The 20944-nt window shown below is 41.1% G+C and overlaps 1 protein-coding gene across 1 annotated transcript in view; it reads right to left on the reverse strand.

Moving 5' to 3' along the window:
* Positions 1 to 831: 831 nt before the first annotated feature.
* NTNG1 (netrin G1) overlaps positions 832 to 20944 on the reverse strand; it is a 342247-nt gene continuing 322134 nt past the window's right edge. The window contains exon 9 of the mRNA XM_040408751.1: positions 832 to 1052. Coding sequence (XP_040264685.1) covers positions 832 to 1052 — 221 coding nt within the window. The remainder of the gene's footprint in view (positions 1053 to 20944) is intronic.

Below are 20944 nucleotides of genomic sequence, written 5' to 3' on the forward strand. Positions count from 1 at the left end.
ACACCGATTTGCAATAATACAAAAAATCTACATTTTACATTATTTCAAGAAAAATAACTTCATTTGAATACAAAAGGATAAATACATTTTATTTTTGCTTAATCTCTAGCCTTTTCTCATATTGGATATCACACGCCATATATACTTTTTTATTTAGTGTGGCGTATCTATGATATACAAGCCTTGAATAACTCTCTTAAAGGATACAGGGCCAAGGAAGGGAGATATGTGCGCCACTAACATCGGACAAATAAAATCTTTCGACCAACAAGGGTATACGGAGCGACGTTTACAAAAGCACAGGTGTTAGGGTATTAGGGGACCAATATGGCCGCTTTCCTTTACCCACAATGCACTGGCAGAAAAGAATGACGCTATTTGGTTGGTCCACACACTGGGCAGAGAGGTACAGTAACCGCGTGGCAAACAAGCTCTTGTTGTCCTTTTGGAGTAATTTAAGGGCAATTAAATAACTTGATTTATCCTGCCATGGTAGCAGTCTTGCTCGAGACAGCCGGCTTGCTTGGGACTTTTGAATGGACGGAAGGAACTTTTAACCTGCAATTACCATGGCATCAGCTCTGCTTGAGGTGACCACTTCGCTAAGGCCCTCTATTTACTGATGCCATGGGAGTCCTCCTTGAGGCAGCCATCTTACAAGCTAGAATCATAACAGTCATGGATCACTCATTCACAAATTGGTACATATGGCTTAGTACAGTCATGCCCTCTCAGTCTGAATATAATTTAGATATTCCTCTATATTTATTTGTCTTTGTCTCTTTTAGTCATTATTCTCCATGGGAAATTGCAGGTACATTATTCACGTTTTTACAAAGTGCAGAGCCAAGCTACAATGATCATAGTGGTCAGATACAAGTTATGGGTTATAGATTCTTGTCCAGATTTAGAAGAAGAACATCCTCCGGTGTCCTCACACTTCTGATTCTCACACCATATGCCCGTGTAGCCAGGAAGACATTGGCACTTCATATTATTGTGGCAAACTCCACCGTTTTGACAACGAGTCAACTCATTGTCGCAGACATTTGCTGTGGAGATAGAAATAAAGGTTATTTAGCAATGAGCACATACTGTACTTAAGTCAAGCGTTAGTCATAAAATATCGCCATAACAAAACCTAGCATTCTAAACTAAAAATTACAGTTTTATTAAATACATTTTATGTTAACATGGGACAAAAATCTTTTTAGAATTCATAAAAGAGAGAAGTATAATTACTAAACATTAAAACTCGCCATTATCCAAGGTAAAGTAGTATAAAATAATACATATTGGATCATTACCAGCAAGTTAAACATATAATGTTAAAAAATAAAACCAATTTCAATAGGTTCTCCAGTCACACATAAATGAAAGATAAGTGCTGTCCTCTGCAGACTTCTAATTCTACAGCAGCAGGCGCTGCCCTCTCCTTTAACATCCACAGGTGAAGGTTTCCGCTCCAGAGGTGGGCATGTCTACTGGTCAGTGGCACCTTGTTGTTTGCACTGTGGCAGCTTTTTCAGAGGGTTCAGACTAGCCCACAAGGGCGCTACAAGTTCAGCAGACCAACCTCATCTGGAGTTGACTTTGGAGACAAACACTTAAATAGTCATCATGGTCTATTTCTTTTGAGCTGATTACCAATGACCTATGTCCCATGTATACTAAAAGGTTTACACATGTTCTGCATAGAAAGAGGGCTGGCACTGTACTTAATTTTCACTAGTGGGTCTACAAGGCTGGCACTGCTGTTCAACCAGCCTGCTGTCATGAATGGAGTTTAGCACAATCTAGAGAAAAAAATTGGAGCTAGAGAGGGTGATATAGGGTCCAGGGCTGGAATTGATTAATCAGAATAGCTTTATTTGGGAACACATTTCATCCCCTTATTGGTGACTTCTTCAGGCCATAAGATAAGGGTACTTTCACACTTGCATTCAAGTTTTTCGGTATTGAGTTCCATCCTAGGGGCTCAATACCAGAAAAAAACGCATCAGTTTTATCCTAATGCATTCTGAATGAGCATCTATTGAATGAAAGATTTCTCAGATTACATTTTCCTTTTAACCACCACCTTTCAATTCCTAGTAGAAAGGAACCTACCACTAAGGCAGACCCCTTTATTTTACAGATATACTAACATCAAAGCAATGAAGGAAGCTCTTGTAGTCAGAAATCATCTTCATGATGCTAGAAAAGAATTCAAGTTAGGTTACAATAATAAGACTAATAGCCAAATTGTACCTGCTGTTATTGTTCACTTTTGATTTGTCTTTAGATTTTGCCTACTTGGCGACCTTGTTTAACTGAGCATGCATTGTAATAACACAATGGTTTACCAGTTCTGTTAATACTGACTGTCATTAGCATATATACCATTGTACTTTCCACTACTACCTCTATATTTGTAACCTGTATTGCCTACGTTGTTGCTTTATATTCAAAATTATAATAAAAATAATTTTGAAAAGAAAAGAAACCTACGGTATACATGCAGGCTCGGACTGGCCCACTGGTATACTGTATCACCTGCATGATATGCCGCCTACAGTATATAGGCTGTACCTCTAACAGCCTTAAAACTAGGATTCGCAGGCATATTTCTGACATTCCGCATGCGCTGACCAGGAATGTCTCTGCGGTTAGTTCACATTATGAGGCTTGTCATGCAGGTGATACTAGTGGCCTTGTTGTGCAGGGGGTGGAACGAGTCAAATTCCCTAAACGTGGAGGTGATCATAGGAGAGCTCTTTTAACCACCTCCGGACCGCCTAACGCAGGATCGCGTTCCGGAGGTAGCAGCGCTGCGCACAGTCACGCATATACGCGTCATCTCGCGATGGCCGAGATTTCCTGTGAACGCGCGCACACAGGCGCGCGCGCTCACAGGAACGGAAGGTAAGAGAGTTGATCTCCAGCCTGCCAGCGGCGATCGTTCGCTGGCAGGCTGGAGATGTGTTTTTTTTAACCCCTAACAGGTATATTAGACGCTGTTTTGATAACAGCGTCTAATATACCTGCTACCTGGTCCTCTGGTGGTCCCCTTTGTTTGGATCGACCACCATAGGACACAGGTAGCTCAGTAAAGTAGCACCAAGCACCACTACACCACACTACACCCCCCCCCCCGTCACTTATTAACCCCTTATTAGCCCCTGATCACCCCTGATCACCCCATATAGACTCCCTGATCACCCCCCTGTCATTGATTACCCCCCTGTCATTGATCACCCCCCTGTAAAGCTCCATTCAGATGTCCACATGATTTTTACGGATCCACTGATAGATGGATCGGATCCGCAAAACGCATCCGGACGTCTGAATGAAGCCTTACAGGGGCATGATCAATGACTGTGGTGATCACCCCATATAGACTCCCTGATCACCCCCTGTCATTGATTACCCCCCTGTCATTGATTACCCCCCTGTAAAGCTCCATTCAGACGTCCGCATGATTTTTACGGATCCACTGATAGATGGATCGGATCCGCAAAACGCATCCGGACGTCTGAATGAAGCCTTACAGGGGCATGATCAATGACTGTGGTGATCACCCCATATAGACTCCCTGATCACCCCCCTGTAAAGCTCCATTCAGATGTCCGCATGATTTTTACGGATGCACTGATAGATGGATCGGATCCGCAAAACGCATCCGGACGTCTGAATGAAGCCTTACAGGGGCGTGATCAATGACTGTGGTGATCACACCCCATATAGACTGCCTGATCACCCCCCTGTCATTGATTACCCCCCTGTAAAGCTCTATTCAGATGTCCGCATGATTTTTACGGATGCACTGATAGATGGATCGGATCCGCAAAACGCATACGGACGTCTGAATGAAGCCTTACAGGGGCGTGATCAATGACTGTGGTGATCACCCCATATAGACTCCCTGATCACCCCCCTGTCATTGATTACCCCCCTGTCATTGATTACCCCCCTGTAAAGCTCCATTCAGACGTCCGCATGATTTTTACGGATCCACTGATAGATGGATCGGATCCGCAAAACGCATACGGACGTCTGAATGAAGCCTTACAGGGGCGTGATCAATGACTGTGGTTATCACCCCATATAGACTCCCTGATCACCCCCCTGTCATTGATCACCCCCCTGACATTGATCAACCCCCTGTCATTGATCACCCCCCCTGTCATTGATCACCCCCCCTGTCATTGATCACCCTCTGTAAGGCTCCATTCAGACATTTTTTTGGCCCAAGTTAGCGGAATTTTTTTATTTTTTTCTTACAAAGTCTCATATTCCACTAACTTGTGTCAAAAAATAAAATCTCACATGAACTCACCATACCCCTCACGGAAACCAAATGCGTAAAAATTTTTTGACATTTATATTCCAGACTTCTTCTCACGCTTTAGGGCCCCTAGAATGCCAGGGCAGTATAAATACCCCACATGTGACCCCATTTCGGAAAGAAGACACCCCCAGGTATTCCGTGAGGGGCATATTGAGTCCATGAAAGATTGAAATTTTTGTCCCAAGTTAGCGGAACGGGAGACTTTGTGAGAAAAAAATTAAAAATATCAATTTCCGCTAACTTGTGCCAAAAAAAAAAAATTTCTATGAACTCGCCATGCCCCTCATTGAATACCTTGGGGTGTCTTATTTCCAAAATGGGGTCACATGTGGGGTATTTATACTGCCCTGGCATTCTAGGGGCCCCAAAGCGTGAGAAGAAGTCTGGTATCCAAATGTCTAAAAATGCCCTCCTAAAAGGAATTTGGGCCCCTTTGCGCATCTAGGCTGCAAAAAAGTGTCACACATCTGGTATCGCCGTACACAGGAGAAGGTGGGGAATGTGTTTTGGGGTGTCATTTTACATATACCCATGCTGGGTGAGAGAAATATCTTGGTCAAATGCCAACTTTGTATAAAAAAATGGGAAAAGTTGTCTTTTGCCAAGATATTTCTCTCACCCAGCAAGGGTATACACCCCAAAACACATTCCCCAACTTCTCCTGAATACGGCGATACCACATGTGTGACACTTTTTTGCAGCCTAGGTGGGCAAAGGGGCCCACATTCCAAAGAGCACCTTTAGGATTTCACAGGTCATTTACCTACTTACCACACATTAGGGCCCCTGGAAAATGCCAGGGCAGTATAACTACCCCACAAGTGACCCCATTTTGGAAAGAAGACACCCCAAGGTATTTCGTGAGGGGCATGGCGAGTTCCTAGAATTTTTTATTTTTTGTCACAAGTTAGTGGAAAATGCTGATTTTTTTTTTTTTTTTTTCATACAAAGTCTCATTTTCCACTAACTTGTGACAAAAAATAAAAAATTCTAGGAACTTGCCATGCCCCTCACGGAATACCTTGGGGTGTCTTCTTTCCAAAATGGGGTCACTTGTGGGGTAGTTATACTGCCCTGGCATTCTAGGGGCCCAAATGTGTGGTAAGGAGTTTGAAATCAAATTCTGTAAAAAATGACCTGTGAAATCCGAAAGGTGCTCTTTGGAATATGGGCCCCTTTGCCCACCTAGGCTGCAAAAAAGTGTCACACATCTGGTATTGCCGTACTCAGGAGAAGGTGGGGAATGTGTTTTGGGGTGTCATTTTACATATACCCATGCTGGGTGAGAGAAATATCTTGGCAAAAGACAACTTTTCCCATTTTTTTATACAAAGTTGGCATTTGACCAAGATATTTATCTCACCCAGCATGGGTATATGTAAAAAGACACCCCAAAACACATTCCCCACCTTCTCCTGAGTACGGAGATACCAGATGTGTGACACTTTTTTGCAGCCTAGGTGGGCAAAGGGGCCCATATTCCAAAGAGCACCTTTCGGATTTCACAGGTCATTTTTTACAGAATTTGATTTCAAACTCCTTACCACACATTTGGGCCCCTAAAATGCCAGGGCAGTATAACCACCCCACAAGTGACCCCATTTTGGAAAGAAGAGACCCCAAGGTATTTCATGATGGGCATAGTGAGTTCATAGAAGTTTTTATTTTTTGTCACAAGTTAGTGGAATATGAGACTTTGTAAGAAAAAAAATAAAAATAAAAAAAATCATCATTTTCCGCTAACTTGTGACAAAAAATAAAAAGTTCTATGAACTCACTATGCCCATCAGCGAATACCTTAGGGTGTGTACTTTCCGAAATGGGGTCATTTGTGGGGTGTTTGTACTGTCTGGCCATTGTAGAACCTCAGGAAACATGACAGGTGCTCAGAAAGTCAGAGCTGCTTCAAAAAGCGGAAATTCACATTTTTGTACCATAGTTTGTAAACGCTATAACTTTTACCCAAACCATTTTTTTTTTACCCAAACATTTTTTTTTTATCAAAGACATGTAGAACTATAAATTTAGAGCAAAATTTCTATATGGATCTCGTTTTTTTTGCAAAATTTTACAACTGAAAGTGAAAAATTTCATTTTTTTGCAAAAAAATCGTTAAATTTCGATTAATAACAAAAAAAGTAAAAATGTCAGCAGCAATGAAATACCACCAAATGAAAGCTCTATTAGTGAGAAGAAAAGGAGGTAAAATTCATTTGGGTGGTAAGTTGCATGACCGAGCAATAAACGGTGAAAGTAGTGTAGGTCAGAAGTGTAAAAAGTGGCCTGGTCTTTCAGGGTGTTTAAGCACTGGGGGCTGAGGTGGTTAAACAGAGAACCTTATTGGATCTTCACCATGGATACCTGTGTACCAATGGGTCTCAATCGCAGGCATGATCTCATACTGCATTATTGACCCTGGTACTTTATTGTTTCCTTTGAAGTTTTCTTCTTTTTTAGTATATGCTTTTATGTCTCAGAGGTGGAGCTATCTGCTGATTGTGTCCACCTGATATGTTTGACCTGCCCCTTATTTAAGGCCAGTGTCTCAAACTATCTTGTTGTCATGAGTAAGGATCTGAATTTATCGATCTGAAACGCGTAGACCTGATGTACATGTCTGGATTTTAGCACCTTTTCATTAAAGCATCTATATGTTGTCTGGAAGCTGGATCTCCTTCATTTATATTTCTACCATCGCTTAGTTCCTGGCGAATATCCGTGCTTCCATTGCAACTTGGGACCAGGCGAGCCTCGACAATTGCCTTTCTTGGATTTTCCTATGAGTTATAGTTACGCCCCTGATCCCATATACTCCTCACCGGTATTTATAGATTAGTAACATATTCCTCTTCATTCAGTCAGGTCATGTGCACCATGCGTCCTCTAATGGGACCTCACATCAGAAATAATGTTACCAGCCTATTATTCTTCATAGAGCTTAGGAAACCTTATGTGAGATATGGTTCGGCTATGCCCCCACTTCTTCCTCCTCCTGTATCTCCTCAACCCATCCCTAGGACCTCAATTGTCCGTGATGCATCCTGGTTTGGTTAAACCAAAAAAAGTGCCCCAACACCCCATTACAATTCCAAGATTTGCATTGCTGAGAGTATCCTAAACTAGAGCCAAAGTCATTGTTTGAGGTTTGCCATCACCGATAGCAGTAGCCTTGCTGTTTTTATTATCTAGTATATCTCTCTTTCATGCAATATGTAATATAATTAAAATGACATTTTCTTGAGAATCTCGCGTTTTGCCCAATATTTGATGACAATGCTATTAAGAGTATGAAATATATAAGAATCATGCAATACTCTAGCTGTCTGACGAGTCACTAAATACTGGTGTAACTTTTTCTTCTGTTTGGGGTAGCATAAAAATGGTTAATACTATGGCAGAGTCCATATGATGAATAGTTCCTAATATGCTGCTTTCTCAGAGGTTCAGACCTTTCTCTGACAAGCGATTTGTCAAGTCCATGCCATTGGGAAAAATGGCAGTGACAGAAACGACAGATTTGCACAACCCCCGTGCAGCACAAAGTGTAGTGAGTGTTTAAAATGGAGTGTTAGAAATCCATTTGACCTTTACTTATATCTGATTCCAGGCAAGAAAAAAAATTTCCTTGACATTTTTATTAAAACATGAAAAATATTAATGTTTAGAGCTTAGTAGAATAAAAATGTACTCAACATTCTAACATCAATACGTCCAGAAATACCCAAACAGCAGAACAGTAGCTCGTATGAAAATAATGTTCATAAAAAATATAAAAAAACAGAAATATACATTACTAAAATAATTTTGTACTACTTAGTGAAAAAGGACAACTCAACGACTTAGGGCTGTATCACACCAATCATTACACACACAGATCTTTTGCTATGCACACCAACTATTGGTCTGATTGGACAGAAATTGGTCAGATAATCTGTTGGTGTAATACAGTCCTTAGTCTTACTAGGCTCTGGTCATGTGTGCCTTTAAAGAGATTCTGTCACCTCTTTTTACCCTATATAGATGCGGACATGTACGGCTAGATCGCCGCTAGCATGTCCGCAATATACTTGTCCCATATCTCGTGTTTTTTTTGAGTGTAAAAAAATATTTTATATATATGTAAATTAGCCTGGTGAGGAGCCCAAGGGGCTGCACTAACCGTTCTGGAGCCCAGCCACGCCCCCCTGTGAAGGAGCCCAGCACCCCCTGTATCCAGGAATCTCCTCTTTGCTCACGAAGTCAGGTGGCCGTAATCTCGCGATGCGCGAGCTCACGCATGCGCAGTGCTGGCATAGTGTTCCTTCCCTGTGCTGGCATCAGCCTTAGGAAAGGAACTGCACATGCGCGAGCTCGCGCAACACGAGATTACGGCGATCTGACTTTGTGAGCAAGGAGGAGATTCCTGGATACAGGGGGTGCTGGGCTCCTTCACAGGGGGGCGTGGCTGGGCTCCAGAACGGTTAGTGCAGCCCCTTGGGCTCCTCACCAGGCTGATTTACATATATATAAAATCATTTTTTACACTCAATAAAACCACTCAGAGATATGGGACAGGTATATTGCGGACATGCTAGCGGCGATCTAGCCGTGCATGTCCGCATCTCTATAGGGTAAAAAGAGGTGACAGAATCCCTTTAAAACCATTGTCTGGGAATCCTTTGGCCTATCATGTATTAATGATGGCAAGAATAGCATAGTCCACAGCAGGGGGTTACATGACATGCAGGGTGTCACATGACCATCACCACCATTCAGTTAGCTCATGTATGCCTTACCTAGCAGTGGTCTATGGGCCATATCATTCTGCTGTGCACACAGGAGTCAACTGCATGGATATAAGAAAGGAATGTTAGCAGAATTTTAAAGATTTGGGGGGTACTATCTCTCCTTGGAGAGAGCGATTTAGTCTGCGCGAGGAGACTTCTAGGCCATACACGCTCCTCTGGAATTCTGGGAAGAAAGTGATGCAAATGAGCTCCTAACAAGCTCTGCCTCTGATGCCACCAGATGTAAGGCAGCTATCCTATAAGTCAATGTTCGACCCTTTAAATAGGCCTTGAGACCTGACTTGGATATTAAATGAGCCAGCATCTCATCTGCAGACAGCTGTTTCGGAGTAATTGCACCTCATCAGTGCAGAGCAGAGAGTACTGGCTTAACTGGGTGAGAGGCCTAATGCGTTGCTGGCTTATTTATCCAAGTCATGTTTCAAGGCCTATTTAAAGGGTCAAACAGTGAGTTATAGGATAGCTGCCTTATATTTGGTGGCATTAAAGGTAGAGCTTGTTAAGAGCTCATTTGCATCCCTTCTTCCCAGAATTGTAAAGAAAATGCATATTAGAAAATTATATGAATTTAATAAATTAGAAACATAAAAACATTCCCTTTATGCTGGAAACGTTTCTGTGTTCTCACAAAAGCATCTCACTCAAAAGCACAGCAGCTTTATATCTACTCCCATATTTTTGTTATAATGGCTGGACCATGGCAGATGGTAAGCTCTTGCTGTGACCGTCACATACACTACACACAGGCGGGAGGATAGTGACCACTGCGCTCCACCCTCACCCCTGGCCCTGCCTACTTGCCTCGCAAGTCCTAATGACAGGGGACAACTAGATGGCAGTCCCTAACTTAGGATACGTGCTGGGAAGACAGACAAGACAAATAACGGAATGTTAACAGACCGGGTCAGAACCAAGAGAGCTACGCAGTACAAAGGGTTAAGTAAAGAATGGTCAGAAGAAGCCGGGGTCAAATACCAAGAGAGTAGAAAAGTACCAGAGGAGTCCGCAAAGAGTAGTCAGGTGGGAGCCGAGGTCACAATACTAGGAGGGATGCGCAGTACAGGAGGAGCAGGCAAAGGATCGTCAGGGAACAGGATCAGGTGAGTAATCAGTAGTCCAACAAATAGCCAGGAACCTAGAATTAACAGGCAACCTATGGCCAGCAGGCTGCCTGTATTTATATTAGGGTCTGAGGGTCATGTGACGTGGCCAGCGTCACATGACCGACAGACAGACAAGTCGAGCACCGAGCGCTCAAGGCAGACCTAGGAGCAGTGAGCCTCCCAGCTAGCAAAGCCGCCCTGGGAACAAGGCCAAACACAGATCCTCGCTCCCGAAGCTAAGCAGCAGGTCTGCGGCTGATGGGAGACCTAGTGCGCCTTTGGCGCGCCATGACTCTTGTGAGCAGGGCCCTCATTCCTCTTGTTTGTTGCTATGTGAAGTATCATTTTGTTTGGACATGAACCCTCTGATAAAGTGCTGCGGAATATGTTGGCGTTACATGAAGATTGCTATTATTACTTAGAAGCTTATGCTTAATTGATAGTATTTCATGCTATTCATATTGATGGATGTCCAGCTTATTAAACCCCTGTGATCATGTTTTTCAGCAGGTTTAGGTGCACACCAGGCATTCAAATGAATGGCCATGCATGAAATTTGTGGTTTGGCCATGTCTGCAAGAGTGTAGGTAGATATAATGCAAAAATGGGCGCTCTATAACGTATTACTAAGAGACAGTAATAAAATCTGGGTGAGAACTGCTTACCAAAGAAAATCATGTGCAACTCTGATGAGCGCTCATTAGTTTAGTGCTCAGGATCTGCAGCAGCCGCTCTTTCCTGCTCGGGATCTCACAGCAGATCCCAAAAAAGACCATGTTTTTATGTTTTAATAAAATTCCCCATTTATTTCTATAGTAGTGCCCCATGTAAATCTCTCTCTTTTTTTTTATTTGACATCATATTTGCAAGAGTAACAGCCACTTGTTGTTAGTGATCCAGTGGTCGAGCCCCTCAACAAATTATATAATAAAAATACTTCCGATAAAAGCAGAACACTGATTCTCAGAGCACTGTTGTTACTAAACAAAGTAAGACATCAGGAGATACTGAACCGAAGTTTACTACTTTTATTGAGGACATGCAAAATGCTAAGTTTTCTGTCTGCTTTCTGGACAGTTGCGAAATAAATAGAGAAAAAACAACAGCTCGTCCATTAAGGACCATTTAATTGAGAATTGATTTCTCTCTTGCTCAATTATTCAAGATAAGCTGCTGGTGCACTGTGAGGAAGGACTTTACAACTTCATAAGATAGATGGACAAAGAAGATAGGTAACCCATGTACATATAAGTGTTAGGGCTATTTAATACAGGATGATCTCTTTGATCTTGAGGGTTAAATATGCTATGCTTTGCAAACATGTCCAGAATTTACTGGTAATTCCACAATATATGAGAGTAAAAATTCACAAAAAAAGATACAATAAAACAAAATAACAATCACGCATAAACTAAAAAAGGAATAATAGATGTAAATAGAAATATCATGTTCAGAATACCTTTATTGGCGCTATCATACCAGGTGGAAGGCTGAACAAAGCGCAGAGAGTGCAAAACAGCTGTTGTCTGGTATGTTACCCACATTCTGACCATTTGTCTGCTTTTATCTTTAATAAAGTACCACAATCAGGAAGCGGTGAGTGGCGCTGCTTTTTACTATTTACTTGAAGATTTCCCATAATAACTAACTGAAAATTATGGCATGTGATAGGATATACCAGGATCATGATTTCTACAGAACTTTTGTATACTTCTGTATGAAATTGTTGTACAGATTGTGCAACAAGGATCTGTATTCTGATGATGTGCATGAAGCCTACAGGCCCCTTTACACAGGCAGACAATTGGGGAAATTATTGGGTACGAATACAGAAACACTTATTTCCAATAATTCCATGTGTAAAGGTGAAGTGAATAACCCGAGGAATGAACAAACAAATGTTCATCGGGTTAAACTTTAACTTTAACCGTTAAAGCATCATTGATGCGGACACCAAAATCCTCCCAGTAGATTGTGCTGTGTAAGCAGTGATCTACTGCCCAGAAACAATGGGCATATGGGTATAAGCGATCACAGCAGCAATCACTCTTCCCCATACAGCGGTGGCTATTGCTTCTGTAAATGCTGCTTTCATTTCCTCTAATGAGCAGGCAGTTATTGGCAATGAACAGTTTGTTTCAGACAGTTGCCTGCTCTGTAGACCTGAATAATGTGGCCTTAAATGGGTTTTCTGGGATTTTAATATTGATAACCTATCCTCAGGATAGGTCATCAATATAAGATCAGTGAGGGTCCGATACCTGAAACCCCCACCGATCAGCTGTTTGAAGAGACGGCCGTTCTCCATTTTAGAGCTGCCTTCCCTTCATTGTTTGCCTGCCGGGTGCGGGGTGGCCATCGAGTCCCCGTACTGCTGTGACGGGGAGAAAATGGCGGGGAAGGCAGGCCAATGCCTTCCTTAGGCCTCGTGGCTGCCTTCCATGACAGCCTGTTAGATCCAGCCCCCTGGATCTCACACGAAGCAGGCTGTAAGTGTATTACAGTGTGTAATACACTTACAGCCAATGCATCACAATACAGTATTGTGATGCATTGTAAAGGGGATAAGACCCCCAAAATCTGAAGTCCCAGAGTGGGACACAAAATAAAATGAAAAAAGAATTTAAAAAAATAAAGTTTTACAAAAAAATAAAGTTTTAAGTAAAATAAAAAAATTGTCCTTTTCCCAAAATAAAGTTAAAAAAAAAATAGAAAAAAAATAGGGAAAAAAAGAAAAGTAGACATATTAGGTCCGTATCGACCGGCTCTATAAAAATATTAGATGACCTAACCCCTCAGGTGAACACCGTGAAAAAAAACTGTGCTAAAAAACTATTTTTTTGTCACCTTACATCATTAAAAGTGCAACACCAAGGGATCAAAAAGGCATATGAACCCCAAAATAGTACCAATCTAACTGTCACCTCATCCCGCAAGAAATGAGCAAAATACAAAAACGATGGCTATGGAGACACTAAAACATGATTTTTATTTTTGTTTCAAAAATGATATTATTGTGTAAAACTTAAATAAATAAAAAAGTATACATATTAGGTATTGCCACGTCCGTGACGACATGCTCTATAAAAATATCACATGACCTAACTCCTCAGGTGAACACCCTTAAAAAAAAAAAACTGTCTAAAAAAGCCTTTTTTTTGTCACCTTACACCACAAAAAGTGTAATACCAAGCAATCAAAAAGTCATACACACCCCACAATTGTACCAATAAAACCATCATCTCATCCCACAAAAAATGAGACCCTACCTAGGACAATTGCCCAAAAAATAAAAAAAACTATGGCTCTCAGAATATGGAGACACTAAAATAAAAAAAAAATTGTTTCAAAAATGCTGTTATTGTGTAAAACTTCAATAAATTAAAAAAGCATACATATTAGGTATTTTCACGTCCGTAAGAACCTGCTGTATAAAAATATCACATGACCTGAACCCCCAGGTGAACATCGTAAAAAAATAAAAATAAAGTGTTTAAAAAAAGAAATGTTTTGTCACCTTACATCACAAAAAGTGTAATACCAAGCGATCAAAAAGTCATATGCACCCTAAATTAGTACCCATCAAACTGCCATCTCATACCGAAAAAAATTAGCCCCTACATAAGAAAGTCGCCTAAAAAATAAAAAATACTATGACTTTCAGAATATGGAGACACAAAAAAAGATTTTCTTTAAAAATGCTTTATTATGTAAAACTGAAACAAACAACCAAAAAAGTAGTCATATTTGGTATTGTCGCGTCCGTAACAACCTGCTCTATAAAACGGTGCCAAAACAGCTATTTTTTGTTACCTTGCCTTACAAAAAGTGTAATATAGTGCAACCAAAAATCATATGTACCCTAAAATAGTACCAACAAAACTGACACCTTATCCCGTAGTTTCCAAAATGGGGTCTTTTTTTGGAGTTTCTACTTTAGTGCATCAGGGGTTCTTCAAATGTGACATGGCAGCTTAAAATTATCCCAGTGAATTCTGCCTTCCAAAAACCATATGGCGTTCCTTTCCTTTGGCGCCCTGCCATGTGCCCGTACAGCAGTAAACTACAGAATCAGGGTAATAAATATTGAGTTTTGTTTGGCTGTTAACCCTTGCTTTGTTAGCGGAAAAAATTAGATTAAAATGGAAAATCTGCCAAAAAAGTGAAATTCTGAAATTTCATCTACATTTTTCTTTAATTCTTATGGAACACCTAAAGGGCTAACAAAGTTTGTAAAATCAGTTTTGAATACCTTGAGGGTTGTAGCTTCCAAAATGGGGTCACTTTTTGGGAGTTTCTACTCTAGGGGGGCATCAGGGTCTTCAAATGTGACATGGCAACTTAAAATTATCCCAGTGAAATCTGCCTTCCAAAAACCATATGGTGTTCCTTTCCTTCTGCACCCTGCCGTGTACTCGTACAACAGTTTATGACCATATATGGGGTGTTTCTGTAAACTACAGAATCAGGGCAATAAATATTAAGCTTTGTTTGGCTGTTAGCCCTTGCTTTGTTATTGGAAACAATAGATTAAAATGGAAAATGGAAAATCTAGATTAAAATTCTTGTGGAACATCTAAAGGGTTAAGAAAGTTTGTAAAACCAGTTTTGAATACCTTGAGGAGTATAGTTTCTAAAATGGGGTGGTTTCTATTATGTAAGCCTACAAAGTGACTTCAGACCTTAACTTATCCTTAAAATGTGGGCTTTGGAAATTTTCGGAAAAATTTCAAGATTTGCTTCTAAACTTCTAAGCATTCTAACGTCCCAAAAAAAGAAAATGTAATTTACAAAATGATCCAAACATGAAGTAGACATATGGTATATGTAAAGTAATAACTATTTTAGAAGGTATCACTATCCGTGGTACTTGTGGTTCGCCGCGGGCATCCTCCACCGTATGCATTTTGCTGAAGATTGCCATTAGCAACGGGCCACAAGTGCAGGATTTGCTCCCCTGTATATATGCACAACTGCATGTGGGTTCGAGCACCTCCTGCTAATGCCAACCTGTCTTCTTAGTTTGTATATATAGATTCCTGGAGGTGTATAAGCTCCAATTTAAATGTGCCTGTTTTCCATCTACAGGCCACATTTAGGTGCACCTGTGAGGCCTGGGACATATCAGCCAGTCTTGAGTGGGACTCGCAGACTCCTCCCTCCTCCCATTGCAAGCATGGCTACATGCTGGAGGTAACTGGTGAGCTGTTTGTCAGTCGGCCTTATGCTCCTGTAATTTGCCCACTGGCTCCTGGTATCGCCCATACGGCTCAGGTAGGAGAGTGTTAGGTCCCGGGCTACTTGAGAAACCTTGGCGTGGTGCCCGCGCTCAGACATGTTCTACACCGTAGAACATGTTGACTAATCTCTCAATTTTAAAATCAGTTTGAGGGTTTAGTGAGACTACAGAGTGCACCTGTGTTTGTTATTGTTTTGTTATATTGTTATATTAATTATGACATCCGCACTTGTTACCTTGTGTAGGATGTCTATTGTGGTACTTGTGGTTCGCCGCAGGCATCCTCCACCGTATGCATTTTGCTGGGGATTGCCATTAGCAACGGGCCACAAGTTCAGGATTTGCTCCCCTGTATATATGCACAACTGCATGTGGGTTTGAGCACCTCCTGCTAATGCCAACCTGTCTTCTTAGTTTGTATATATAGATTCCTGGAGGTGTATAAACTCCAATTTAAATGTGCCTGTTTTCCATCTACAGGCCACATTTAGGTGCACCTGTGAGGCCTGGGACATATCAGCCAGTTTTGAGTGGGACTCGCAGACTCCTCCCTCCTCCCATTGCAAGCATGGCTACATGCTGGAGGTAACTGGTGAGCTGTTTGTGAGTCGGCCTTATGCTCCTGTAATTTGCCCACTGGCTCCTGGTATCGCCCATACGGCTCAGGTAGGAGAGTGTTAGGTCCCGGGCTACTTGAGAAACCTTGGCGTGGTGCCCGGGCTTAGACATGTTCTACACCGTAGAACATGTTGACTAATCTCTCAATTTTAAAATCAGTTTGAGGGTTTAGTGAGACTACAGAGTGCACCTGTGTTTGTTATTATTTTGTTATATTGTTATATTAATTATGACATCCGCACTTGTTACCTTGTGTAGGATGTCTATTGTGGTACTTGTGGTTCGCCGCGGGCATCCTCCACCGTATGCATTTTGCTGGGGATTGCCATTAGCAACGGGCCACAAGTGCAGGATTTGCTCCCCTGTATATATGCACAACTGCATGTGGGTTTGAGCACCTCCTGCTAATGCCAACCTGTCTTCTTAGTCACTATCCGTTTTAAAAGCAGAGAAATTTAAATTTTTGGGTAAATTTGGTATTTTTTTAATAAATTAACATGAAATATTTTGACTCAAATTTACCACTGTCATGAAGTACAATATGTGACGAGAAAATAATCTCAGAATGGCTTGGATAAGTAAAAGCGTTTTAAAGTTATCACCACAAAGTGACACATGTCAGATTTGCAAAAAATGGCCTGGTCCTTAAGGTGAAAAATGGCAGGGTACTGAAGGGGTTAATATTAAAATCTCTGAAAACCCTGTTAAGACTGTGTTTGTACACTGATACAGAAAGTCAGAGATACCTAGAACATTTAAGGGTATCTGAAAGTGACCATGGTCACTGTTTGTCTTTCTGGGTTCCCTGGATCCTGTAGTGACAGAATGCAGGCTAATTTCTACTCAGATATAACTGCAAGAAGCGATGAGAAAAATCATACAGTAGAAAATAAATCAACATTGGAGGCCTCCGATCGTGGTGTTTGATGTTGGCTGGGAAAATTGCAATTTCATGAGTATTGGAAAAGACATAGAAATTAATATTGGATAATAGCAAAGCAACATTTCAAATCATTTAACGTGAACCTTGTAGTTATATGTATTCTGTGCCATACTAATTCACACAAAATTTGCACTCTGAGCTTTTTAGTTAAGTATGATTACTCTAAGCCTCCTTAAATCCAATTAGCCTTGAAGTTGTCAGTAAGGAAATCTTCCTTTGTTTATTTTATGGGGCAGGTTCTTAACTCATCAGTGAACAAAAGCTCCTTCTTATATAAACTGTGTTCCGTATTGATCTCCCTTTAATGGTGTAATGGATGACATAGCATTGAAAATTAAGTTAGAAGCAAGGTATTGAAGTTTAAGATAGACTAATATTTCTGAGAAGTTAGGCAGTCATGGCGTAAATAGGAAAATACATTGAACAAATAGTTATATAGTTGATAGGGTTATAAAGAGTCCAACATATAATCCCCCGTGTTGATCCAGAGGGAGGCAAAAAACAAACAAACTAAAAACAAACAAAAAAAAAACCTCATGAGGCACGGGGTTGGACTGGCTCACCAGAGTACCAGAGGATCCTCCAGTGGGGCTAGGCTCTGAAGCCATTATGGGCCCTTAAGGTCCAGGAGAAAAAAAAAAAATTGGAGATAGTCACTTGCCACCAGGGTCTATTTCTTTTATTCAAAACCTATTAGACTTTATTGATGATGTGGAGGAAATAATTTCCTCTGTTGGGCCCCAGGGGACCCTAGTCTGATACAGCTGAGGGGAAAGCAAGGTACCCCATATTAATGGAGAAAAATTCTTGACCCCAAATATGGCAATTGGAATAAATCTTTGGATCAACGACATCTCTAGAACATTACTTGAAACATTATATTTTTCAAGAAAGGCACTCATACAGGCTCTTCTTGAACTTCAGATGAGAAACTTTCCCCCCAAAAAAGTAATTTAGAATTTTATTTTTGTCTGTAACTGCATAGCACACTATACAGTCCTCTCTGGCATTAGCAGAATAGTTGCCCACCTATACTATTGGTTTGGTACCATTTACTATTCTAGACGTTACTGATGAGCTTCCTGACAGCTTTGTGGAGACAGTGTCATACCCAGGAATGACTAGGATCCTGGTCCTCACTGCTAGGAAAAGGGCCACCCCACAAAAATTGCTTATAAGGAACCCTAAATTATCCTAAGCGTGCAACAGTTCTTATGATGTTGGATGATTGTACAAGCACTTTTGCATGATCAGGATTATTTAGGGCTTAATAGGAACGGTTTTGTAGTGTCATCTTTTTTGGACAGTTACTCCACTAAGGGAAGGGTATGGAGGTGGTAGGGTCAGAAGTCACTAACTGTGATTCCTTTATAGCACCATCTCACCACCTACTCAGGGATCTTATGGATGGATGACCATATCCAACAGTGACCATCCATACTGGTTGCATTGATGAATCCTCTATACTCCTTTTTGCGGATCTGTGACCCTTTTCTGCCAATATATACTATATACAGTACAGACCAAAAGTTTTGACACACCTTCTCATTCAAAGAGTTTTCTTTATTTTCATGACTATGAAAATTGTAGATTCACACTGAAGGCATCAAAACTTTGAATTAACACATGTGGAATTATACATATAACAAACAAGTGTGAAACAACTGAAAATATGTCATATTCTAGGTTCTTCAAAGTAGCCACCTTTTGCTTTGATTACTGCTTTGCACACTCTTGGCATTCTCTTGATGAGCTTCAAGAGGTAGTCCCCTGAAATGGTTTTCACTTCACAGGTGTGCCCTGTCAGGTTTAATAAGTGAGATTTCTTGCCTTATAAATGGGGTTGTGACCATCAGTTGCGTTGAGGGGAAGTCAGGTGGATACACAGCTGATAGTTCTACTGAATAGACTGTTAGAATTTGTATTATGGCAAGAAAAAAACAGCTAAGTAAAGAAAAACGAGTGGCCATCATTACGTTAAGAAATGAAGGTCAGTCAGTCAGCCGAAAAATTGGGAAAACTTTGAAAGTAAGGGCTATTTGACCATGAAGGAGAGTGATGGGGTGCTGCGCCAGATGACCTGGCCTCCACAGTCACCGGACCTGAACCCAATCGAGATGGTTTGGGGTGAGCTGGACCGCAGAGTGAAGGCAAAAGGGCCAACAAGTGCTAAGCATCTCTGGGAACTCCTTCAAGACTGTTGGAAGATCATTTCAGGGGACTACCTCTTGAAGCTCATCAAGAGAATGCCAAGAGTGTGCAAAGCAGTAATCAAAGCAAAAGGTGGCTACTTTGAGGAACCTAGAATATGACATATTTTCAGTTGTTTCACACTTGTTTGTTATGTATATATTTCCACATGTGTTAATTCATAGTTTTGATGCCTTCATAGTCATGAAAATAAAGAAAACTCTTTGAATGAGAAGGTGTGTCCAAACTTTTGATCCGTACTGTATATATATATATATATATATATATATATACAAACCGGATTCCAAAAAAGTTGGGACACTATACAAATCGTGAATAAAAACTGAATGCAATGATGTGGAGGTGCCAACTTCTAATATTTTATTCAGAATAGAACATAAATCACGGAACAAAAGTTTAAACTGAGAAAATTTACCATTTTAAGGGAAAAATATGTTGAATCAGAATTTCATGGTGTCAACAAATCCCCAAAAAGTTGGGACAAGGCCATTTTCACCACTGTGTGGCATCTCCCCTTCTTCTTACAACACACAACAGACGTCTGGGGACCGAGGAGACCAGTTTCTCAAGTTTAGAAATAGGAATGCTCTCCCATTCTTGTCTAATACAGGCCTCTAACTGTTCAATCGTCTTGGGCCTTCTTTGTTGCACCTTCCTCTTTATGATGCGCCAAATGTTCTCTATAGGTGAAAGATCTGGACTGCACACTGGCCATTTCAGTACCCGGTTCCTTCTCCTACGCAGCCATGATGTTATGATTGATGCAGAATGTGGTCTGGCATTATCTTGTTGAAAAATGCAGGGTCTTCCCTGAAAGAGATGACGTCTGGATGGGAGCATATGTTGATCTAGAACCTGAATATATTTTTCTGCATTGATGGTGCCTTTCCAGACATGCAAGCTGCCCATGCCACACGCACTCATGCAACCCCATACCATCAGAGATGCAGGCTTCTGAACTGAGCGTTGATAACAACTTGGGTTGTCCTTGTCCTCTTTGGTCCGGATGACATGGCGTCCCAGATTTCCAAAAAGAACTTCGAATCGTGACTCGTCTGACCACAGAACAGTCTTCCATTTTGCCACACTCCATTTTAAATGATCCCTGGCCCAGTGAAAACGCCTGAGCTTGTGGATCTTGCTTAGAAATGGCTTCTTCTTTGCACTTTAGAGTTTCAGCTGGCAACGGCGGATGGCACGGTGGATTGTGTTCACTGACAATGGTTTCTGGAAGTATTCCTGAGCCCATTCTGTGATTTCCTTTACAGTAGCATTCCTGTTTGTGGTGCAGTGTCGTTTAAGGGCCCGGAGATCACGGGCATCCAGTATGGTTTTACAGCCTTGACCCTTACGCACAGAGATTGTTCCAGATTCTCTGAATCTTCGGATGATGTTATGCACAGTTGATGATGATAGATGCAAAGTCTTTGCAATTTTTCGCTGGGTAACACCTTTCTGATATTGCTCCACTATCTTTCTGCGCAACATTGTGGGAATTGGTGATCCTCTACCCATCTTGGCTTCTGAGAGACACTGCCACTTTGAGAAGCTCTTTTTATACCCAATCATGTTGCCAATTGACCTAATTAGTGTTAATTGGTCTTCCAGCTCTTCGTTATGCTCAAATTTACTTTTTCCAGCCTCTTATTGCTACTTGTCCCAACTTTTTTGGGATTTGTTGACACCGTGAAAATTGGAATCAACGTATTTTTC

Source organism: Bufo bufo, chromosome 9, assembly GCF_905171765.1.
Source record: "Bufo bufo chromosome 9, aBufBuf1.1, whole genome shotgun sequence".
Classification (NCBI taxonomy): domain Eukaryota; kingdom Metazoa; phylum Chordata; class Amphibia; order Anura; family Bufonidae; genus Bufo; species Bufo bufo.